This window comes from Penicillium diatomitis (genome assembly GCF_028827545.1).
Source record: "Penicillium diatomitis strain IBT 30728 chromosome Unknown utg000011l_segment0_segment0, whole genome shotgun sequence".
Taxonomy (NCBI): domain Eukaryota; kingdom Fungi; phylum Ascomycota; class Eurotiomycetes; order Eurotiales; family Aspergillaceae; genus Penicillium; species Penicillium diatomitis.
This window is the reverse complement of record NW_026623183.1, coordinates 114,369-138,244: the sequence shown is the minus strand read 5'-3', so window position 1 is coordinate 138,244 and position 23,876 is coordinate 114,369. Positions and strand designations below refer to the sequence as shown.

Sequence of the window (23,876 nt, the reverse complement as noted above, 5' to 3'; positions counted from 1 at the left end):
CTTGATTGACCCTTTGACCGAGAGGAATCGATGGCCCATCATGTTGCCAGAGCCTTATTCGACAACAGGATAATTGACCCATTCCGAAAAGTCCATCCCACTTTGGTTGGGCATGCCATGATCAACCGGGAACAAACCCCCTCCGAATCCAGGGTCGTTGAATATGTGTTCTGGGAACGGCATGAATCCCTGCTGCGGAGCCTGCTGCTGCTGATGGTAGGGTTGATGAATATTGCCTTGAGAAGCAAAGGACGACATTATAGTCGGGGATGGACCTAAAAGTCGATTGATGACTTCGTAGCATCGCTGGGCAAGCTGATTGTGCCCCAATGATGGGTGCATCAAAAGTGCCTTGGTGGTCTCAATATCTTGGAGCCAGCTTGAGGCATCAGGGCTTGAAGGGTCCGTCATAAGGAACACGATCGGAATAAGTCCGGCTTGGAAAAGGAAGTAGCTAGTTGAAGAAGAAGTGTTAGCATGGAGACACTGAGAAGAAGGGACAACCTAGTTCAGTTGAATCCGGATGACATACAGCATGTACCATGCACCAATCCTGGTGCACATGAAGTTGTCCATGTACTCAGATATTGAGGTGATGGTGAGACGGGCATTCTGGAGGCAGCGAACACGGCATTGAGTCTCGCAAGGGTCCTCATTCCCTCCGTCGGACGCGACTGATGCTCCGTCGGAGCTGCCTCCTAAGGGACCCCAGCGACGGGCCGCCCAACGGAGGACGATCGGACGGTAAATGAGAATAGTCAGGTTCCAATTCCGCCAGAGTAGACGGTACCGAACGAGCGCGAGATTGTCCGGATCTGGCTTGGTAGGTGGTACAGCAAGAGGCTGTAAAGGGTAGCGCATGTACGGTGGTAGACCATTGTACCATTCTTCCATGGGCTTTTGAAGGCCCATGGTCTCTTCTGGAGTGATGCTTGGGGTAGATATCAGCCGTTGATATACGCCGTTTGTCAGAAGATGGAACTGAGTTTGAGCGATCAATCCAGAGTAGAGCGTAGGCCCCGAAGATTCGAGGGGCAACGTTATTGTTTCTGGAGTTAATGCCTGGAGGGTTGTGTCAGCTTGATTCGACCCTGATTACCTCCTTCAAGACAACGTGACTCACCTCGTCGTGAACGTTGAGGACTTGTTTGCAGTCCATTACACACTCTTCAGGAAGAAGAATGGGCCGACCAAAGGTTTTGGCAGCACCACTGTCAAAAATGAAGACTCCCCACCACAATCGGCGACGCATCTCTCTTTGCAGAAGACTGATTTTCCAACCCGGGAATTCTTTATGCAGACCCAAGCTCATGGCCATGCGTACAGCCAATCCCAGGTAGTTCCAGCCAGTATTAGGTTTGTTTCGTTTTTGCGCATAATTACTCAACAATAACAGGGCCTGGACAAGGGTCAAGTTTCCTATCTCGAACACCGAGAATTGCTGTAGACAGGCCCGCGCTTCCTGGTAGAATGTGACGTCGAGGTCTGAGCTGTCGTCTCCGATACTCCATGCTCCCAGTGCTAGAATCGTGTTGAGAAGAATCTGCCAGGCGGCCCCGTGGGGGCGCAGAGATGGATCGTTGAACTGTGCTCGAAATGTGGGTTCATGAACAAACGGGTAGCTTGTGTGATAGTTCAAGAAGTAGGCGTCAATGAAAGCTTGCTCGATCAGGCCGGAGGGCGCGCTCTGCAGAAGCTGTGCTTTGAGAGGTACACCACCCGATCTTGATGCACGGACTGGTACATTGAGGTCGAATCCGTGGTCAAATAGTGCTCTCAATGGGACGACACTGGAGGATGCTCCTGTATAAATGTATCAGAATGAGCCCTCAGCAACTTAGTTCACACGTAATGGCCATGACAAACCAAAGTATCCTGCTCCCTCGGGTTTGATGGACAGAGCGGCCATTCCGTCTGCCAAATCTCCTAGTACAAGCTCCTTCTCGGCCCAATCGAAGCCATCCGCCTGTTTGGGCAACGCCTCGGGCGCAGGCTCGGTTCGCTCGGCATCGACTTTCGCTGGGGTCGAGTGTCTCGACGACGACTTTGACGACGGAGCTTGAGGGATCTCTGGGTTCTGTAAAAGCGATCGAAGAGTGGCATCGAGGTCACCACCGGGGAACAGTCGACTCAACGCAGTTTCGAATGCATGCAAGCGGTCTTCAACATATGTCAGATGCCTTTGAAGTAGTATTAGCCCCCAGCTCAGAATGGTATGAGAACAGACAACGATAGATTTACTGTCGTGTGAGAGGGCTTCGTGTGACTTTGGGACTATATCTACAATCCTTGCCAAGTTGCTGGCATTGTAGACAAACGGGCCGGTCCTTCGAGCACTGTTCAGGTAATTAGTAACCGACCTTTCGCGCCAAAACGCTCTTGGGATGCGCACTCACTCTTGATTTTCTTAGACGGCACTCGTCACACTTTCGGCAGGGGTCAGCCATTGCGTACACTGCGGCGCTCGGCGCCGAGAAGAGGACCACTTACTGCGAATGAGTGGGAGTCCCGAGTGCTTGCCATTTTTATCGGGGCAAGGTTGACTGAGGAACTCGAATATTCAATGCGCTTTGATCATGACACAGCTCGGGAGTCATCTCCTCCAAACAGTTAGTGATATTGTCATCTAGGTGCTCGTTTGCCGGTTATGCTTTTCAAAGCGCCTTCGGGCAAAAGCTCCGAGAAAACAATTTCTCATTGCAGCATGCCGGCCAAGACTTTTGGAGAGCAACTCGTTGATATTGACCACTGGGTGACGCTGGAGGGGACAGTAGAGAACAACAAGAAGGAGGGTGACTCACGATCGGCGCTTGAGCACACCTCGACTAGATGGGGCAGGCCAGATTCGCGATGCGACAGATGAGCGTCCGATCAGCCCCTCTTCGATAGTGGGGAAACGCCGATCATGTGATGATGCGGGCAGATGAAAATTACTAGTCGGCCTGAGGCACGCATGCTGAGTCTGGGCTGTCCTGTGACTGTCCGCGACTCCGCCCATGATGTGAAGCTCATACATGATACCAGTATGGTATATTGATCGGTTCCATCAACAAAATGATATGTACTCTACTTTCAAAGTAAGCACGAGCCAGACTTGACAATTTCTCCGTAGGCTCATAAAAGAAATAAATTTCATACCTCAATTGCTTAGTTACTAACAGGGACAAGCTGCCAGATTAATGGGACGGTATGGACTTCAACCATTCCGTGTTCACTTACGGTCTGCATAGCCATATACGGTCCAAGACCCGCAGACACGATCTCTTCTGAATGATTGAGTATAGCCACCAGGAACTTATCTACCCATGTGTGAATTTAGCAAGCAACTTTAGCTGAAGTTCGGCCTCGCTACCGCAAGTATTGTAGCGGGTTCTTCCACCGATCGTCATTCCATAGATTATTTGGTCAGAACGTCAATCAGGTTCAATAGAGTTCGGCGTCTGGATTGGAGCGGTGACGATTGAGGCGATATCTAACTCAACACATCTTGCAAGAGATGGTAGGCTTGATCCTCCAGTTCTGCTGACTTGGAGAAAGTGAACTACCTTTTCGTCTGAGGTCGTCGTCTACAATTTGTTGTCGTAATGGTAACAATGGTATGTGTGAAAAAATTTATATATAGCCGTGGGTGGTGGTGATGGAAATGATTCGGTAGGAGATGTAAGCCCTCATCCAACAGAAGCCTTGAATCCTGCATTTAAATAGGAAAACGTGCAAGTTCGCCTCATAGGGAGACCATCGATTGAAGACAAGGTGATCTTATTACTGTTCTTAAAGTGCCCACCCACAAGTGTCCGAAAGCTGCATCTTATCGAATCTGAGAAAGCATGGGAATTCATCGGATGGATCTTCTTGGCAAGCCCACCTTGGAGGTCATAGGGCTTGGGCCAATCACCATGTGCAGAGCACCTCGATTTTTATTCTGCCATCACCACCGGCATCGAAGTAAACGAGGCTCCAAGGCGTGTGATTGACGAGCGAGACCAGTCCTTTACAATTGCAGAATATCAACTAACAAGGGTCTCAGTCAAAGTTGGCGTTTATCCCTGCTTATCCTGCAGTCTTCCAGACTGGACTTTGAAAAATGCCATCTCAACCCCCACTACCGCCCCTCCTCACACCCTACTTATCAGACCTGCCGGAGTCTTCGCTGACGGTCATCTCGTCTGTTCTGGGAGCCACGTCGAACTGGCTTGTCCTCAGATATCTGCATGCTTCTCTCTCAAATACTGCGAATTCGAATACATCGCCTGAGAATAATGGATCCATTGGACGCACATCGCGTAAAGTGGTCCTTGTCAGCTTCATGCGGAGTTGGGACTTTTGGAAGACAGAAGCAAAGCGACTAGTAAGTTGATGGAGTTGTGTGCAAAGACCTGCGATATCCACCTGTTCATCACGCATGTTGTACTAAGATCGAAGTAGGGATTGGATCTTGCGCGGCTGAGGGACAAGCGCCAATTCGTGTTTGTGGACGGGCTGTCAGAGCTATTCACTCCATCAGCGTCTGCCTTCAGCACGGTGCCTGTTGGAAGCGCAAACCACGCAACTCTTCCTTTACGAAATCGCCCTACTCCAGTGCCTGGGAGGGGCCCCCCTGCTGCAGGATCTCTTGATCGATCAGCGCAAGATCGCCGAGTTCAAGGAGATGCCTCTAATTCAGTGAGATTGCATTTCAGAGGTCGTGGAACTGCTGCTCTGGATGCGATAGAGAAGGACATTATTTCCGAACTTCATCGACAAAGAGCGTCCAGCGATGAGAACGAAGAGCTCCTCTTGATCATTGACCAACTGGATCTCCTACTTGCTGCCACAGGGCCCGGCTTGGGTATCGGAGCTACGGAAATGGCTGATTGGGTAATGGGACTACAACAGGTACCATGACGACAACTCTATATCAATTCTTACCAAGAACTAGGAGCTCACCCTTTCATCCAGCATGCCCACGCAACAGTCTTGACTATCGCCGCAGACTCTCCGCTGATACACAATGCTGCTACGAATGTTCATGGAGATTGCACACCAATTGAGACAGAACATGCGGCCCTTGCCCTCGGTTTGGCCCACAGGGCCCGGACTGTGATGCAACTGCGAATGCTTGAAACCGGAGCCGCAAGAGACGTCAGCGGGGTCTTGAGAATTAGTCGAGGCGGGGGTTGGAATGCGGAGGCCAAACACAGCCTGGACGAGAAAGAGTTGCTGTATTATATTCAGCGAGACGGGGGACTTCGTGTATTCGGGCGCGGCGAGTCGTGAGTGAGAATTCTCCACCGTCTCCGAAGCGTATCCTGTATGATTAGAGGAGCGCGGTAGCCGCCATAGTCAAACTTCGTCGCACCTAGTCGGAAGTGTTCCAGAGGATCGAGAGGGCGCAGGAGAGACATAGTAGTTCTTTGAAGAGAATTGTCTTCATATTGTTATTTGGCACGACATATGTATATGCGCCTGTCATGAACGAGGAGAAGATAAAAGGAAATTTCATGCACTCTTCCAGGACCGTAGTCTTGCGTTGTATGCCGCTTCTCTTCCCTCGCTCATACTCCGATCATCTCGCCTGTTTGTTGATTCCACAAGACGATACGCAAGTGATCCAATACAAAAGGCGACGCATGATCGCACCCACACCAACTCCACGAGAAAAGCGATTTTTTTTATTTCGGAATTGCCATTTGCATTTCGAGTACTTCTATCTCGTAATGCTAGGCCCATATCATGCCAGGATGTCCGACCCACCCCTCATTGCTTTTTCCAGCCTCTCCGAGTAACGAAAACGCGACGCCGAATGGGAAAAGATTGCGTGATTTAGGAGCTCTGGGGACCACGGGCGCCCTTGGGGGTACCGGTCTGGAAGCCGTTCGTGAAGCGGCGGTGGACATCGCGCAGGGAGCGCATGCGGCCGGAACCGGTGGTCTTGCGGCGCATGGCCTTCTCGGACCAGTTGACTGTTGTTAAGAAAAACTTCGCGTAAGCCGGTTGCCTTTGCAATTATTGGTCCAGGTCGTTTCCAAAATTGGTTTGATTCTGGTTTCCTGCCGGTCAAGGAGCAGTGAGGGGGGTATGCATACACTTGCGAGTCTTAGCAGCAGGGTAGCCGCAGTTGGCGCAGGTCGACTTCTGGATGTGGTAGGACCGCTTGCCTATCGAATCGAATGTATGCATCAGTCACATGTTGCTTTCAATTCACGATCGTTGGCCGGTCGCCTCCATCCGCAGTTTCCATCTCCATTGTCCAAACTTGCAGATATTGGCCCGGGACGAATCGTTCGAAGGAAACTTGAATGAGGAAATACTAACCACAACGACGGCACAGAGTGTGAGTCTTGTTGTGGCGCTTGCCGAAGCTTGAGGTACCCTTGGCTGTTGAGATTCGTTAGACATTGGACCCTTTCGAAAAACCGTATATTGGCGCGGATCGGAAGTAGGCGCTCGACGTACTCATTTTGAATTATGGGAACTGTTGGAATTAACGAAATGTCAGTATGTCGTGAAAAAGAGGGTGATCGTATTGGTGCCGAAAGGGGACCGTATGCGAACGTACCTGGCAATTCCGTTAAAGGGCTGTTGTCGGGGTCGTCGTCGCTAGGCGTATCGAAACTTACTACGACTGATGATGGTGCCGGTCTAAGCGAAATCTGTGGGTGTGTCACGGGACCAAGGGCACAAGCCCTGACACCCTAAAAGTGGCCGCGACCGCCCACAGGACGAGAGGACCCCATCATCACGTGATCTTTGTCCCGTCGTCTAAGGTTAAATGGGCCTGGCTTCATCTAGTGGGTCAGCCTGATGTGAACCCCATTTTTGCGGCTGCAAAGGAACTTGATACTACTACTGTGGGTATTCGCTATTGCAGCGCTACCGACGTGATAGAGCGAAGTAGGACCTGTCTTGCCCCTCACTTCCATCCAGAAAGCTCCTTTTGAATGTGGATCTTTACTACCGACTGTAAAAGACGACAACGAGGAATGTGGCATGTTATGATTGGGGGTATTAAAATGCAAAGATCTATAAACACAACATGTTCCTGGAAAGACGACTTTCAGCCCTAGTCGTCGTTTTCGTCGTTCCCAATGAACTTCGCCATGGGATCATCGGCCGCAAGCCGGCTTCGCTTGTACGACTCGAGCTCTTCCTCTGTGATGCCGGATTTGATCTCGTCGAGCGTCCGTTTCTTGTGCTGATTGGACTGTGTTTCCTTCTCCTCATTTTCCTCATGGTCGGCTTGGTCGTCGGCATTGTTGTCCGTCTCCGGCAAGAGTAACATGTTACCCTCTTGTTGGAAAGCCTCCTTGCCATCTTCACCAGTGCAATAACTGTTTTTGACCGTGGAAAAACAGCACGCGTAGCCCCATTTGAATTCGTACCACCAACTCCCCCAGACCGATGTATGATTGTTCACCATGACATCTTCAGCGTATTTGGATTTGGTGGCCTTTTTCGGGGCGCCCTTGATGGCACCTGACTCGTCATATTCCACGAAACGCTCGTTCTCAACGACCATCGAATCTCGCAATGGGGTAGCACCGAGATGCTCGTTGCCGCCATATTTCTCCAGTAAAGCTTTCCGCTCGGCCTGCCGCTTGGCCTCTGTTTCATCTCTCTCTTTCTTCCGCAAAAATTCTCCCGATGTCGGATTGGCCTGCAAGTGAATCTTTGACCTTCCTGCTTCTTGGGCATCCCAAGCATAGCGCTGGGCTTTCTCAAACTCAGCGGCGTCTCCAGAAGCGCGAATGAAGTTCTCCTCCGCTACCAGCGCGGAAGCTTGATCCTCCTGTGCGCCCATATCCACCATTCGCCGGGTCTTCGGATCATACTTCGCGGAGTCAAGGTCCAAGTTCAAAAGGTATTTGGCGGTATCCTCCCGAATGCGAAGGTTACGTGTCGCAGTGCTCTGGTGTCGACCCATATCGGACTCCTCGGCGTATCGTATATCTCCATCCTCGCGATCTTCGTCACCATCTTCGTCCTGTCGTTTTTGAAGGTCGGCTCCTTCCTTTGTGGTTCGCTTGAGAGACTCGAGCTCCTCGTACTCATCGATCACCTGGCGATATTCGCTCGCGTCGTAGCCGTTCCATCGGTCTCGCTTGGCATCCCAGCCCAGATCGACTTCCTGAATCACTTCATCCGCTTGAATATCCTTGCCGGTCCATTTGGCTCCGTGCTTGCGCGGTCGACTTAAACATTCCTTAGTTTTGTGTGTCATGGCGCCACAATTTTCGCAAGCACCTTTGCGATATTTGGTTGCAGCCGGCCCCGTGCGCTTCCCCCGATCGTACCATTTGGACTGATCCTGAGATTTCTTTTGTAGACGCTGATGCTCGAGATAGTCGTCATTCGACTCATCTTCTGCGTAGAAGGGTTTCTTCGAGATGAACGAGGGAATGTATTCGTTGCGCTCCTTAGCTGCAACATCCGTTGGCTTTCGAGATGACATGGTGATGGCCAAATCAGACAATTATTCAGCGGCAAGGCGGTACTGACGGCTTGACGGGTAGCAGGTGATGGCTCAAGTGAGCTTGACCAGAGATGGGCTTCGGATGAAGGTGATGTTGCCCATGTCGGAACAGAAACAACCACAGGGCCTGGATGGGTCGCCGCAGCTCCCTACCCACATTCACGTGATCTCGAGTCCCACTTGTGCGCCGCTAGCGCGCGGCGGTGCGGGAGGCGCATACATAACTCACGTCTCGCATATTGATCGGCAAACGCGTACGACTTGCTGAATATCTAGTTTTACATCATCCAAGGGATATTATTCACGCGGGCAAATGGCCAGGTAGCGCTTCTTTGCGCAATGCCGCTGTTGGTCTCTGGATGAAGGCCGTTATTTTCTAATGGAGCCCTTCCGTATTCGCCTTAACTGCATCGACCATTATCAAGCGACGGCGTCGGAGCTGGATCCTCCATTGCCGTTTCGGGATGGAGCTAAAGAAAATGATTTCAGGCCAAAAGTGCCTGTGATTCGAGTGTTTGGAGCGACCGAGACGGGTCAAAAAATCTGCGTGCATGTTCATGGAGCATTTCCTTATTTGTACATTGAATACAACGGATCATTGGAGTCCGATGCAGGTGTGTCTCCCGATGCGAAGATTGACTGACGAGTGGCACGCTGACATTTGAACCCACGACGCAGTGGACTCCGCCATTCGTACCTTACATCTTTCGATTGATCATGCTTTAGCAATAAGCTATCGTCGCAATGCCTATGATAAAAAGATCGCATACGTCGCTCATATCACACTTGTGAAAGGCGTTCCATTCTATGGGTATCATGTTGGGTATCGCACCTTTTTCAAGATCTACCTTCTCAATCCATTCTACATCACGAGGCTAGCAGATCTGCTACATCAAGGAGCAGTGATGAAAAGGCCGTTGCAGCCCTACGAAAGCCATCTGCAATACGTTCCACAGTGGATGTGTGACTACAACTTGTACGGATGTGGATACATGGACTGCAGGAACGTCAAGTTCCGAGCTCCAGTACCAGAGTATTTGGAGCTTAGCAATCTCAATCATCGATGGCATGACCGCTCTATCGATCCAGAAAGGATATTAGATGACCCTGCTCTTCAAAAGCAAAGTCATTGCTCGTTGGAAGTTGATGTCTGTGTCCAGGACATTCTCAATCGCGCCGAAGTTAAGGAACGTCAGCTGCATCATGACTTCGTTGAATTGTTGAAGCCAGTCGCTGTGAACGAACGCCTCGTTCCAAGCGTTGCCGGACTCTGGCAGGACGAGACAAAGAGGCGTAAAAAGCGTATGGGGATCACCGACCCAAATGGCACTCCGTTTGGTCCTGAGGACTTGATCTCCATGTCCGCTGACCCTCGGAACCAGTCTAAGGGCGGTTGGGTTCACGAGGACGAATTTCGTCGATTGGCCCTTCAAATTGCGGCCGATGAAAAAGCTGAGGACAACGGCAAATCGGTATCTTTGGAGACTTTTCTTGGTCATGACCACGAAAAAGGTGACGTCAAAACGGCCTTGGCCAGCGTCGAGGATTTTTACCCAGATCAGATTGTCCACTCAGCTTTGCGTCCTGCGCAGCCAGTCTCTCGGGGACCTGGAGATACTTCAGCCCACATTTCCGTTGATGAAAATGTCGCACTCTCTTCTCAGATGGAGCAAGACTACATCTCTGACGAGGAGATGAGTTTGTTGAAGTCCAGTGAGGACGGAAGCGCTAGCCCCCAGGAATCTGGCAATCACACCACCAACGGTGTTGATCCTGGGGATAGCTTTTATGATCGGTTGTTTGATGAGGTCCCAGAACATGAGATTACGAAGATTGATCGAGAGACTGGAACCAGATATGAGAGCCTTGAGTCGGGTCAGCGCACGGATAACAACAGAAAACTTTCCGAAAGCGCAATTTCACTTGTCCAACACGCGGGATCGACTATTTTGAAGAGATCATTCACTGAAACGATTGAGGCCTCGAGTCCACAGAAAAAACCTAGATTCTGGACCCAAATCAATGGCCAAAATGGTGCCAATGGTCTCGCCAACATGGGCGGTGGGATCGAGACGCTCGGATTTCTGGGTCATAAAAACCAAGACCTAGAGTGTGAGCCAAATTGCTCTTCCTCATCATCATCTCAACGAACTATTCGTCCCGCCAATAAAATGCCGCTTCTTCAAAACAGCCGACTGAACTTTCCCGTTGTCAAGGACCCGAACGACCCCTTGACAATACTTCGCTTCAGCCAAGAGGATGCTGCATCTTCATTAAAGAAAACTTCGAATTCACAACCGCCGCAGTTATCGCAGGCCTCGGGATCCCGGAATAGTGCAAATCAAGTCATCGAAAGCGATGGTTCATCGCAGCGTTCTGGTGCCTTGTCAACTGGAGGTGACAAATCCCAAAGGATTGATCCACACGTTGCGGAGTTGAAACACTCCATCCACGATGCATTCAATCTCCGACGAGACTCCATTCTGTGTTTGCCCAAGCTTGCAGGACCGAGCTCTAATGAAGTAGCATCAACTATCAACGATTCTGGCCGCCCATCGATGATATATCAGCAGGCATTCTATAGCGACGAGAATGACGTGCCGGATAGGCCAAGGCAGTATGCGGGTCGAGAATTCCGACTCGAGAGCAACACTATTCACTTCTTGCCAGACTTCAACCTTTCTGGCAACATACCGACTTTTGGCGATCAGCATGTCTCAGCGTATCATGATCGAGAAAGTCGCGAAACTCTCGATTCAAACTTGCGCAAATCCTGCTCATCGAGAATATGGGAGTTCGCCAGTGTGCCACCTAGCCGAGCAGAGGTGATTGACTGGTACAATGAGCTCGAGAAATCTTCATGCTCAGTCGAAGCGACCACAGGCACATCGAACAAACTCAGACCTAAGGTCAGCAGGTCCATGGAAGCCCTTTCACAGATCGAAGGCCCTACGCAGCAAATCCCCTACGGCTTCAAGTACTCCCAGAAGGCAAAGAAAACTAGCGTGGAGCATCAGTCCCAGTACATGAGCATCATGAGTCTTGAAGTCCACGTGAATACTCGAGGAACTTTGGCGGCCAACCCTGAAGAGGATGAAATATCGTGCGTCTTCTGGAGCTTGCAATCGGAGGATGATGACGATGTCGAGGTCAACAGTTATCTTCCAGGTGTTCACGTTGGCATGATCTACCAAGGTGATGGGGATAGACCGGAAGATAAAGTTTCGAAGGCGCTGAGTATAGAGGTTGAGCACGAGATCACTGAGCTCGATCTCATCAATCGGCTTATTGACATTGTTCGTCACCACGATCCCGACATAATTACTGGTTACGAAGTCCACAACGGTTCTTGGGGATACGTAATTGAGCGGGCGCGGAAGAAGTATGACTTTGACCTTTGCGCAGAGCTGTCTAGGGTCAAGTCACAATCGAAGTCGAGATTTGGCAAAGAGGACGACCGCTGGGGGTTTGAGCATGCGTCGTCGGTTCAAATGACTGGTCGACATATGATCAACATATGGCGCGCAATGCGAGGCGAGATCACCTTGCTGCAATACACCATGGAAAACGTTGTCTTCCATTTGTTGCAGCGCCGCATCCCACATTACTCGGCTAAAGACCTTACGCAATGGTATATGAGTGGCAAACCCCACAATATCCTCAAGGTCGTTGAGTACTTCACATCGCGTGTCCAATTGAACTTGGAAATCATTGGCGCCAACGAATTGGTTCCCCGGACAAGCGAGCAGGCAAGACTACTCGGTATTGATTTCTACTCTGTCTTTGCCCGAGGATCGCAATTCAAGGTCGAATCTTTGATGTTCAGAATTGCGAAGCCTGAAAACTTTTTGCTGGTCTCACCAAGCAGAAAACAGGTCGGGCAACAGAATGCTTTGGAATGTTTGCCTCTCGTTATGGAGCCGCAGAGCGATTTCTACACAAGCCCTCTTCTGGTTCTTGACTTCCAGTCTTTGTATCCGAGTGTGATGATTGCCTACAACTACTGCTACTCAACCTTCCTCGGCCGAGCTGTCCAGTGGCGTGGCAGAGACAAAATGGGATTCCTGGACTACAGCCGACAGCCACGAATCCTTGAGCTGTTAAAAGAAAAGATCAATATTGCACCGAATGGCATGATCTACGCGAAGCAGGAGGTCCGCCAATCACTGCTCGCAAAAATGCTCACGGAGATTCTTGAGACGCGTATCATGGTTAAGACAGGGATGAAGGCCGACAAAGATGATAAAGTCTTACAAAAATTACTCAACAACCGACAATTAGCACTCAAACTGATTGCCAATGTTACGTATGGATATACGTCAGCATCATTCTCGGGACGGATGCCATGTTCTGAGATCGCCGATAGCATTGTTCAATCTGGGCGGGAGACCCTAGAGAAGGCGATTGCTTTTATTCACTCAGTCGAGCGGTGGGGCGCTGAGGTAGTCTACGGCGACACCGACAGTCTCTTCGTCTACCTCAAGGGCCGTACGCGAGATCAGGCCTTTGATATCGGCGAGGAAATCGCTCAGGCAGTGACGGACATGAATCCGCGCCCAATCAAGTTAAAATTCGAAAAAGTTTATCACCCGTGTGTCTTGCTCGCGAAGAAGCGATACGTCGGCTTCAAATACGAACATCGCAAGCAGGCTGAGCCGGAGTTTGACGCCAAAGGAATCGAGACCGTGCGACGTGACGGCACGCCAGCTGAGCAGAAAATCGAAGAGAAAGCCCTCAAGCTTTTATTTCGGACTTCCGACCTCAGCCAGGTCAAATCATATTTCCAACGTCAGTGCAGCAAAATCATGCAAGGCAGAGTGTCTATCCAAGATTTCTGCTTTGCGCGAGAGGTTCGTCTGGGCACATACAGCGATCGCGGCACACTCCCGGCTGGTGCCATGATCAGCACGAAGCGCATGTTGGAGGATCCTCGACTAGAGCCGCAGTACGGCGAGCGTGTCCCATACGTTGTGGTGACAGGGGCACCTGGGTCAAGGCTCATTGACCGATGCGTGGCCCCAGAGACACTCCTCCATGACGCACAGCTTGACCTGGATGCTGAATATTACATTACGAAGAACTTGATTCCACCCCTTGAGCGCATCTTCAACCTCGTAGGGGCTAATGTGCGCCAATGGTACGATGAGATGCCTAAGGTGCAGAGGATGCGACGGGTTGATGCTACTTCTTCGGCCTCATCTCGAGCTCACGGCGAAAATGTCATCGCGAAAAAGACGTTGGAATCTTACATGCGATCCTCCTCGTGTATGATCTGCCGGGCCAAACTCACCGATGCTGCTATCCCGCTATGCTCTGATTGTTTGCAGCAGCCGCACTTGGCGCTTCTAAACGTCACAGCTCAACTGCAGGGGTCTGAGAAGCGAGTCAATGCCCTACAAAAAGTGTGCCAGTCTTGCATGGGTGTACCGCCTGGTGACACGATTGCCTGTGATAGTATGGACTGTCCGGTCTTCTATTCCCGTATACGTGCCACCACAGGATTACGACATACAAAGGCTGTGATGGAGCCTGTCAAGGAGCTACTGGAGCGAGCCGGGGAAGATGATCTTACCTGGTAATGCCGACAGAAATGACCCTTGACAAGTGGACTAGAATCGCCATGACTTGAGGTTATGCAAAGCATGGCCCCTGCCAAACAATAAACACATGAACATCTTGCTATACCGTGGGGATCTTGAGTCTCATCGGGAGATCCCGAACTTTTTTTATCCCCTAACTCAGCATCCGTTATCGAAAGACTTGTACCTACCCTTCCGCTTTGGTAAAGACGCCCCAATGCGAGTAAGTGATAAATCTGCTGATAGTCCGCTAGTGTAGTATCTGCTAGTAGTGTACCCTGTGCTCAAACACAATACTCCACAAGACATTAAAGACTTGAACCCGACTCGATCCAGACGCTCAATATGTTCAAACGCCCACAACAGATACCCTTCAGGTACTTTACTAATACTACCCATGTTGACTTCAGTCTCAATGTGGGTCAAATGATTATCGGGAGAATTTGCCATTCAATGGATCCAGTTTCAAGACTACCTGATTTTGACGGAAAGACGTAATAGAATGCGATATTTACTGACGTACTGTATGGAGCGAGACAACCAATGCGATAACTCGCTATCTGAGACTCGTCAAAGTTCGAGCATGGTTGCATGATGAAACAAGACGCAAGAGAGAATATGCCTTCCCGATGCGGGCCTCGTGGCCTTGAAAGTGCAGCAATAAGCTCATCCGAGGGAGTGCCATCCTCGCTTGAATATGGATGGACAAACATGACGGGGTTCCCGAAAAAAGCGAAACAATACTGGTTAGGAAGGGACCAGTCAGGCTATGGCTGCCCTTAGAACCTTGCGCAAGCAGAAACAACTAAGACCGGTCAAAAGCATTCCACAGAGTCCCCCATGGATCATAAACAAGGTCACGAAACGGTGCGTTATCTGCAGATATTGCAAAAATACATCTGAAACTGCGCCAAGTTCTCAAAATAATTATCCACTTGTCCTGCCCAAGTTTCTTTAGCACAATTTGCATTGCAGATTCGATTTGCTCACTCATCAAACTCATCGTCGGGGTCACATTCGTCGCCCAAAAGCTTCATGAGCGTATCGCAGGCAGGAGCCTTCACATCACCTTCTTGCTCCACAATATTCAAGTCTTCATCCTCTTCATTGCAGACGTTGCCAGTGATTTCAGGAGGATCTTCCGCAACGATTTTCCCATTGCTGATCGGCGGATGGGAGCCATTGGAACCAACGTGCTTGGTCTCTTCTGTACCCAAAGACCTTCGAGGTGGTTGTTCGTTCAAGGACTCAATGGGCCTGATTGGAACTGTCTCTACTGTATCATCTTCGAAGAGATCAAGAAGGTCCATATTCCCCATGTGATGATGTAGAAGCTCGTGAGGGATGCCTGGGCCTAAGATCGGTTCTGCTGAGCTTGCTTTGGGATTGATGGCAGCATATTTCGCCTCTCTTTGGCCAATCAAGCTCATTATCTCAGCGTGAGTGTACATCTTGGACTGGGATTTTCGGCTATCCGAGGCCTGTGCCTCTGCGAATGCAGCCTGTAAATCTTCATCACGGCTCTGAGCCACCCGGCACAGGACGCCATCAAAAATCCACGGAAAGCTGATGAGAGGAAGCCTGCTAGTCTCTTGCTCCACGTTATCTGGGAGTTTTTCGATGTCGTCTAGGTCATCGTACGCGTCCTCCCCTCGCAAGGTCGCCAAGGCGTCCTGAACTTGTTGATGAGTGATGCGATACATGGCCACAGCCAGAGGGGCCACATGGCCGAAATCTCGATTTCCCCCCAGGAACTTGAAGCATTGGGCTTGAATCCCCGTTCGAAGCCCACTGACAACTTTACCCAGATCCTCATGAAGATTGTAGTCTCTGCACATGGCGTTGTGCTCGAGAACGAAAGCGGACCAGACCTCGAACTCCGTTCGGATCCCATACCGAGCCATGACCCGCCGCATAGACGTATCATAATGAGCCTTCAAGTCGCCGACAAACTGCTCGAATTGTTTGCTTGCCTCAACGAGGCTACACTCGAGAATTCGGGAGTCAAATGAATGAGTCAAGCTTGGCGAGAAGTCTTCTGTCTTGACTGCATCATACAATTGACCGAGAATCTTCCTGGAATGGTACGTCCTCTTATTCTTTTTGTCCATGAAATGGGGCCACGCCCTCGGTTCGAGAGACCTCTCCATGACAGCAGGTATACCTGTCTTGTTGTAGTCCACGGCGTCAGAGTGCAACTGTGCCAAGCGAATGCATTTTGGCTCATAGACCCCGTTGGCCAAGTTGTCAGCATGGGCCATGTGAGCGTGTGCGATTCTCGGCAAGCTGTCGTTTTTCATGTAGGTGACGTAGAACGAGGTAATGTCGTCCATGGTCACATCACGGCCCAAGTCTGGAACCTTCCGAGCATCGTATGTCAGTGGCTTTGCAAACCACTGCAGTGGAATGAGTTCAGGATCCCAAATGACCAGGTAGTCGTCACCGTCAAGATCACCACCGGAGCACATACTCGTGAGATCCCTATCGCCTGTCTGCGGAAAAACTACCACGTCAAGGAGATGCCTGAGTGCTGGACAGTCGACCGCTCGCACAACACGAACATCTCCTGGATGAAGCGATGGGTTCCGAGCGACTATACATACGCCTTGGATGATTTTTGGGCGAACGCCCTTCTCCACACTGCTGATTTGAACGAAGATCTCTGGCAGTGCAGCAAGTCTTCCTTCTGCTGTCCTGAACCTGCCTGTCCCCAGGCGCTCATAATAGCCCTTCAGTGACTTCGTCTCATCCAGCACCCCGAGGAGCGATGCACCTTGTTCAATTAATATTTTTGCTTTTTCTTTCAAATATTTCTGGTGCCATGACTTCCAAAGCGCAAGCATGGAGTTGACAAAGGGCTCATTCGTCCGTCGAAATCCAGCAGAAACCATCTGCGCCATAGCGACAGTCACTCGATTGGGGTCGGTGTATCTCTGGAGCAGCTTCGTGGCTTCATCGTCACTGTGCATGGCGTAATCAATGCTTCGAAGCATCGAATTCAATCTGTCATGGAATACGTGATCTCTCACCCCCAACGCTGAAAGCACCAAGATCAATTGGCGGTTCAGTGTCGCGGCCGAGAGCTGTGACCATCGGATGATCTCCAGGCGTTTATGATCTGCCTCAAATTTGATCTGGCTTGGACGGATGTGAACGTCTCTCACAATGGGATCGGGTGAGACAGTCAACATGCCTTTACATCCACCCAATCGAAATTGATACGCCGAGGGAGGCCGACCATACGGGTCAGAGATTCCCATTTCTGCCGAGATGACTCTTGTTGTGAACCTCGAAATTTTGCCAATGCCGTCCGAGAAACAGTATCCGTTCCTCATGATATCAGGAACTCGCTTCACCGTGACGTTACAGCCAGCGAGAGCGCGTGTTGTCGAGAAGCATTGACCAAGACGAGCAGCATAACGCGCGACATGACGAATGTGTTGGAACTGACCCATCCAAGCTCTGATATGCGCGGCTGTGAGATTGGGCGTAGGAGCAAAGAAATATGCGCCATGTTCGCGGAACTGAGAATTCCCGAATGCTAGGAACTCGTAGCGTCGCTCGCCTATAGTGATACCGTACTTGAGGGCCCGCTTGATTCTCGCAAAGACCTCGTCACTTGAGCTAAGATTGGTGGAGTATATACGGCTATGGGGCCGTTCGTCCGTGAACCGAATACGTAGAAAGCGATCAAGATGCTCTTGATAATTCCTGGTGACACGGTTTGATGTATCAATAGTGGGTGTGTTGTAGTGAATGGTTGTTGGAGTAATGCGGGCAGTGCGCATGAAGCAGCAGTACGAAGGGATCATTGATTCAGATACGCCCTCAGGATGCTGGATCTTGAAGATCTCCATCGGATTGAGATATTGCGTCTTGTTCGTAGCAACATGCTCAAGCAGTCTCACTGCGGCCGACTGTTCCATTCCCGCGAGACGTTCCACAAACTCTCGCGACATTGTGAACTCAGAGAGTAACCGGTTCGAAAGGCATACTTCCAGCTGATACCGGATGTTGAACGGAAGATAGATGTAATCCTCGTGCGCCAGGTCTTCAAGCAGAGAACGAACACGGTCGGTGATACTTGGCAAATCCACCCAACGCCACACGGCGTCCGGCGACTGTGTCTGGAACGTGAACCGCGAACTCTCCTCGACAGAGATATTGTGATCCCTGAGCATTTCGACGAGAAGGGCATATCCCTGCTCCGCGGCTGTGCTAGCCGTGAAGGTGAATTGGAGAACATTCCAACGGCCTATTGACTCACGTTGTTAGCCTGATAGATTTCAATATTCCATGGTGCGTCGAATCATGTTCTAACTTGAGTTACGTACCTATGTTAACGATCTGACTCGAACTTCGCAGGTTGACAGTGGTCAGGTTTTTGTTATCAACGTGAGCAATTGATGTTTGTCGTTGCCACAAATCCGCTTCCCGCCAGCTGGTCGTATTGCAGAAAGTAGCAGTGAGATTCCGAGACTGCCGGTGGCAGATTGGAGGTGTATCCAGTATCATCACGAGTGAAACGTCTTGAGAATCGGGACTCTTGATCTCCCAAATTCGAGACAGCTGAAGGAATGGAATGCTTAGCCGATACTTGTATTCAATGCTCTGTGGCGCAACCCCCAAAACTCCGCTCGGCTCTTGGATAAATGTGTTGAAGTATGCCAGAATTGATTTGAACCGCACGTCGACAGCCATGGAGGGCTTTGCATCCTCATTGAATTCACGCATTGTGGATATTCTTGATTGCCCGACTGGAACACCGATGCTCAATTTTCTGCAGGGTAATACGTGCTATGAGGTTACATGTCAGCCAGTGAGTTGTTGAGACATGCAGGCTTCACATACACATTCTCGCGGATAAAGGACGCCCTCTCGACTGGGACTCCTCAGATGTGCGTTTCCCGGCGAAGGATCCAATGCCACAAGAAGCACGACGAGCCGGCCATTGGGTAAGGGCAGAAGGTAGTCTCCGTTCTCCCAGAAGGCGACTCTCGGAGCTGGCCTTCAATGCCGTATCAGTCAACGAAACCAGGGAAGTATTGCAAGATTTGAGAGGAAATGAGACAATACGGAACGTACTTGAAGCGAACACGGCCTTTTGACCCTCGCTCTCCATGTTGATCGTCCCAAATATCGATGGAAATAACATTCCCCTCCCTCGAGAAAGCTTCCCACAAACTTTGAATGGATGCCTTTTTGGGTACTTGGTAGAGGTTGACAGCGACAGTTTCCCAAAGTCTCCAAGGGAGCCAAAGGCCTTGAGAGCGAGCTGTTGACGATCGCTCAAATGATCCCGGTGCGGTCTCCATCTTACCCAGAGTAGTAGCTGTAATGCAACTCAACTGATACTCGAGGTTTGGAAAAGAGATGTGAAGAAGCAGAGATCGTTGGCAAGCCTGATGAATGATTTAAATCCCGCTGAGCGGCGGTCTTTGATGGACGATATGAAGGATAGAACGAGATAAAAAAACTGTCTTGGATCGTGAGCCAGACGCGCATTAAAGGTGAATGTGCTTCACCTAGATTTGTGATCGTTAGTGAGAAGTATCAGAGTCGGTAGTGAATCACGAACCTACGTACGAGCCACTGAGATATACAGTATCAAGGCCAGGTATATAGAGTCACATTTATGACCTTGTCTGCTGTTTCAAAGCTGGAGTGAAGGTGGTGAACAGAGCCTCTGAGTGATAGAAGGATAGACGATTGAGCGCACGGACTCAGTGAAGTGAGATTCAGCTGAAGTGCGTCTCAAGCGAGAAAACTTAAGATCAAAGCAAGCTTGACCTGATACTCTAGAGGTGAATAATAAGATGGGGAGGTTACTCTGCTGGCGACTTATCGAAACCAAAGCGTTTCAGAACAAATTATGAGGCAACGCCCAGGAGTGGCAGAAGAGACTAAGCACAAAGTCAATTTAACTTTCAGAGCATGAATACGTTCAATTAGCGAAGTGTTCGTTTGACATCGTAATTCTCGATTTGGTAACCCTGCCTTTAAACAGCGGTTCTCTAGATAGTTGACTATTCAGAACTGGAGAAAGTCGTATTAGCAAAGAGAAAGTCTTTGGAGAACTCTATGTCCATATCCAAATCAAGGGTTTGCAGCCCATTGTCAGCTACATTCCCATGGGCTGCACCAGCAGGTGGACTGGATTTAGGTTCAAGACCAGCATTGGCGCGGACGGGATTATTTGCGAGCATTTCAGTCAGAACCCATGTATTGCCTTTCCTCGCGATATCTGTGTTGGGACCTCCGGCGGAAGCTCCGAAACCTGCACCTGGTGAGTTGGGCGCCGGGGAATTTGCTCCTCTTGATTGCTTCCAGAAGGAACTTTGAAGATCAGAAGCAAGGCACTCAAAAGACTCGGCCAGCTCTTGATCATCGTTGTCACCGATTGATGTGGCCTCCCTCTGGCTCTGAGAATGCAGAATCTCGGTGCTGACTTTGTTCGTTTGAACCGACTTTGCCGCTGGAGTTTCGGACTTCGAATTCGTGGAAAAGCCCATGACATTCATCAAACGACCAATGTGCTGCTGTGCTTCTGAGAACTCCCGTGCTTTTGCGGCTCTTTCGTCGCGAAGAGATTGGATCTTTTGAAAGGTCAATTCAGTTGCAGTACCTCTTGATAACATTATAATGGCATGTCTTACCTTTCTCTCCAGTTGGCGGATGCGCTTGTCCTTTGTTTGCATGTCGGTAGATGCTTTATTCGCGGCAGCCTGCAGCTCTTGCTGGAGCTTTCTATTCTCCTGTTTTTGCTTTGACACCTGGTATCATGTTAGTTGGCCACTAATTTGAAAGAGGAAGGATTGCTGGAGCAGGTGGCATACATCGGAATGAAGGATGGCAATTTCCGCCATTCGTCCAGATTCAAGCTCTTGCATCTCTCTTTGTGCCTTGTCGCTTGTCGCTTGCAAAGCTCCGCGCAAGCGCTCAATTTCTCGAACTTGATTCTCCGTCTAGATCAGATGGTTAGCATCTCAGTAAACAGTTTCGCCACTCGATGAGTGCGTGCACGACTCGCATGAAGAACTCTGCGCTTTTATGTCGGATCCCACTGGCCTTGACACTTACCGTGGTCTGCAGAGACTTGAGCTGCACGAGTTGATGGCCATTGTCCTGTAAGAGGCGCTCGACCTCCTCTTTCCTGCAATGACTTTGCATCTTTCCCTCTTCAACCAAATCTCTGAGTTTGGCAGCCCCAGTCTCCAAATTTTTGATTCTGTCTTCAAAAGCCGCCTTCTCCTCGACGTAACCTTCTATTGTCTGCTCCAGTTGGGATTTCGCGGACTCTAGTTGACGTAGCGAGTCATGCAGCTCCTCCAATTGATCATCCTTTTCTGTGGATGTTGCAATCAACTCAAGCTCTATGCTTCGGGACCGTTCTTGTTCCTTTCGAAGGGCGCTATCCGAGAGCTGCTGTGCGTTGCGCAACTCTTGTCTAGCCAGGTGTAGTGCCTCTGCCAGCTCCTCCGCTCGTTGATTAGTAGCCCCAGCTTGTTCTTGTAGCCTCGTAAAATCCTGCTTCAGCTTTGCAATAGCGCTCCTTGCCTCATCTAACTGGATAGTCAAATCATTATGTTGTTTTCTTAACTGCTCTGCTTCGCTCCTGTATTCGTCACGCTCTCTCTCAGCTGACCTGACCGGCTCCTCGGTGTTGTAGCAGCGACGTTCAAGGTCGAAGCAAACGTCCTCAGCGGCTTTGAGAAGGGCAGTACGTGACGTCTCCGCAGCTTGCAGATGACATTCCGTGAAAGCAGTGCGCCAATCTCGAACAATGGCCTTGTTTGATGAGAAGTCATCGCGATTGCGCAGTTTGAATGATGGCCGAGGGATATTTCTTTCAATCTGCGAAAATGCACAGCTGTGCTGCTTCAACGACTTGGATATTTGTACCACAAACGATCTCATGATCATGACCTCATCGTTATTGCCCCCATTGAGCAATGTTGCGGCAAAGAAAATCTCAAACAAATGCAGAATACTCTGATCTCGGAGTCGACTGCAAGCACAGTAGCACACCAGTGCGTCTTGACACTGCTCTTGCTTGGGGTCCGCTTGATATGTGCCTAAGAGGCTCACGATAGCCTGTTTGGTTGATGTGGAGTTGAGCAGCGACGTAATCATGGGCTGAGAAAGGCCTGACTTGAAGCCCGATAGCAGTAAGTCTGTGATATGGAGGTCGATCATGGTGTTCATTCCAACAACATCCTGTGCCAGAGTATCAACGATGAATCGCAGAAGCTCGTATGTCACCGAGTCGTCATAGCCCTAGACCGTAGTGCTTAGTTCAGATCTCAATACCAGTCACTTGATCACTCACTCCCAAGCATTGAACCAAACATGCGACAAATCTTGGCGGTAAGGTGGCAAGAATGCCGCGGCTATCAGAGGAAACAAGAAGACGCAAACCCAGTTCCCCAATCCGACTTGGAAGAGACTTCAAGTCTGTCAAGGAGAGCAAGAAGATGATCCCCTACAATATCCCATGCGTCAGAATCGTGGGCCCATAGGTCGCGGGACGCATAATAACCAAGTCTAGCAGGAACAGACTTACCATAATCTTGATCTCTCGGCTCAGGCTATCTTTGGCAACCTTCTCACAAAGCTTGCCAATTTTGGACGCATTCTGATCAATCCAAGTAGACTTAACGGTCGGATCAACAGCGTCGCCAATGCGAATTGCAAGGCCGATGCTCTCGGCAGCCTGTGCCGGCGTGAGATGATTACAATTGGAAGAGCACGCAAGTATCACTCGTAAAACAACAAGATCCAATGTTTTCATGCCTCTCCTGGAACCAAAGAAATCGTGTATACTAGCAAGCCAAGATGCGTTACCTAAACCGCGCGGGGAGGCGTTGGTCTGTCGTGGCTGTGATGCTGATATCTCTGCAAATGTTGCTAGACCCAGCAAGTTTCCCATGTGATCGTCAAGGTTGCGCAGAGTCTTTGTAATCTCAGCCTGCATGTTAGACATCACCTCTGCAGGAATCTCGTGAATCAGACTGGGCGATCCTCGTATGCCAATCATCAAGGCATGCAAAGGGGCTATTGTCTCCGCTCGAGGATCAGCGGCAATCAAGGATACCGTTTTGGTTATGAAGGCAGCCAGACGTGCAGGGGGAACAAAGCCTGCGGGCAGTGGTGAGGAAAGAAGCGCAACGCATGCTGCATGATACTATTGAACTCAGTCGTAAGGTTAGCTAGGTGCAAGATCCGCAATCGAGCAATCGAGCTAGAAGAAGTACACCCACCTCTACTTCATCCGCAATGATCGCTTTCTCCAAAAACGCATCAAGGATTACGGGCTCTCGCTTTAGCAGAAAGTCGCGGAATGCTTGCACATATCCTAGACGATATGAATTCCGTTGGCTTCCACAGAAACATCTCGCTTGTCACTTACCGAATGCCGTGAGTAATGGAAGCGCAACACGAGACTGTGACAGACTCTCTACCAACAATGCTGCAAGAAGTCCCACCTGGCAGGGCTTCTGCAGAGCCCATGTCTGTAGAGATGAGCGAGTCGAGTTTTGCACCAAACTATGAAGGTCCTATTCACGAATGTTACCATGCACCCCAATAATGGCTAAGGTCATGACTTCCAGTTACCTGCAGCGAAGGTGCATAAGGGGCTGTAACCACTCGTTCAATCTCTCGAACGAGAGGAGCAACATCTTGTGTCATGATCGAAAGCAATATTGTGTTGCAGCCGGAGTATGAAACTCCACATCCCTCGCCTTCTCAGCTTGAGCGTTGGGGAGAAATTGAGTGACTGCGGTTGCCTCGTCAACGGGCGGTGTCCCACTTCCGCCTCGCACGCATTTCATGGTGAGGTGTGA

The 23,876-nt window shown here is 50.1% G+C and overlaps 7 protein-coding genes across 7 annotated transcripts; 2 read left to right on the top strand and 5 right to left on the bottom strand.

Annotated features, from left to right (window-relative positions):
* Positions 1-54: 54 nt before the first annotated feature.
* N7539_007735 (putative C6 transcription factor (Gal4)) lies at positions 55-2,523 on the bottom strand (the record flags this gene model as incomplete). The annotated part of the gene is made up of 7 exons (XM_056937336.1): positions 55-454; positions 533-1,062; positions 1,124-1,803; positions 1,867-2,180; positions 2,242-2,336; positions 2,397-2,426; positions 2,491-2,523. 7 exons carry the CDS (start codon positions 2,521-2,523, stop codon positions 55-57), a joined length of 2,082 nt encoding a protein of 693 aa, XP_056787201.1.
* A 1,561-nt stretch (positions 2,524-4,084) lies between these two features.
* Positions 4,085-5,256, top strand: N7539_007734 (uncharacterized protein; the record flags this gene model as incomplete). The annotated part of the gene is made up of 3 exons (XM_056937335.1): positions 4,085-4,348; positions 4,426-4,875; positions 4,939-5,256. The coding sequence occupies 3 exons, from the start codon at positions 4,085-4,087 to the stop codon at positions 5,254-5,256; spliced, it is 1,032 nt and encodes a 343-aa protein (XP_056787200.1).
* Positions 5,257-5,802: 546 nt separating this feature from the next.
* On the bottom strand, positions 5,803-6,439 carry N7539_007733 (60S ribosomal protein eL37; the record flags this gene model as incomplete). The annotated part of the gene is made up of 4 exons (XM_056937334.1): positions 5,803-5,942; positions 6,066-6,137; positions 6,295-6,357; positions 6,436-6,439. 4 exons carry the CDS (start codon positions 6,437-6,439, stop codon positions 5,803-5,805), a joined length of 279 nt encoding a protein of 92 aa, XP_056787199.1.
* A 603-nt stretch (positions 6,440-7,042) lies between these two features.
* slu7 (mRNA splicing protein SLU7) lies at positions 7,043-8,431 on the bottom strand (the record flags this gene model as incomplete). Its single annotated transcript, XM_056937333.1, has 1 exon — positions 7,043-8,431. The coding sequence occupies one exon, from the start codon at positions 8,429-8,431 to the stop codon at positions 7,043-7,045; it is 1,389 nt and encodes a 462-aa protein (XP_056787198.1).
* Positions 8,432-8,831: 400 nt separating this feature from the next.
* On the top strand, positions 8,832-14,031 carry N7539_007731 (DNA-directed DNA polymerase zeta catalytic subunit REV3; the record flags this gene model as incomplete). The annotated part of the gene is made up of 2 exons (XM_056937332.1): positions 8,832-9,066; positions 9,131-14,031. 2 exons carry the CDS (start codon positions 8,832-8,834, stop codon positions 14,029-14,031), a joined length of 5,136 nt encoding a protein of 1,711 aa, XP_056787197.1.
* Positions 14,032-15,017: 986 nt separating this feature from the next.
* N7539_007730 (RNA dependent RNA polymerase) lies at positions 15,018-19,346 on the bottom strand (the record flags this gene model as incomplete). Its single annotated transcript, XM_056937331.1, has 4 exons — positions 15,018-18,286; positions 18,366-18,828; positions 18,883-19,034; positions 19,103-19,346. 4 exons carry the CDS (start codon positions 19,344-19,346, stop codon positions 15,018-15,020), a joined length of 4,128 nt encoding a protein of 1,375 aa, XP_056787196.1.
* A 711-nt stretch (positions 19,347-20,057) lies between these two features.
* Positions 20,058-23,721, bottom strand: N7539_007729 (uncharacterized protein; the record flags this gene model as incomplete). Its single annotated transcript, XM_056937330.1, has 9 exons — positions 20,058-20,627; positions 20,688-20,804; positions 20,868-20,996; positions 21,112-22,308; positions 22,361-22,513; positions 22,595-23,215; positions 23,292-23,386; positions 23,441-23,588; positions 23,647-23,721. 9 exons carry the CDS (start codon positions 23,719-23,721, stop codon positions 20,058-20,060), a joined length of 3,105 nt encoding a protein of 1,034 aa, XP_056787195.1.
* Positions 23,722-23,876: the final 155 nt, after the last annotated feature.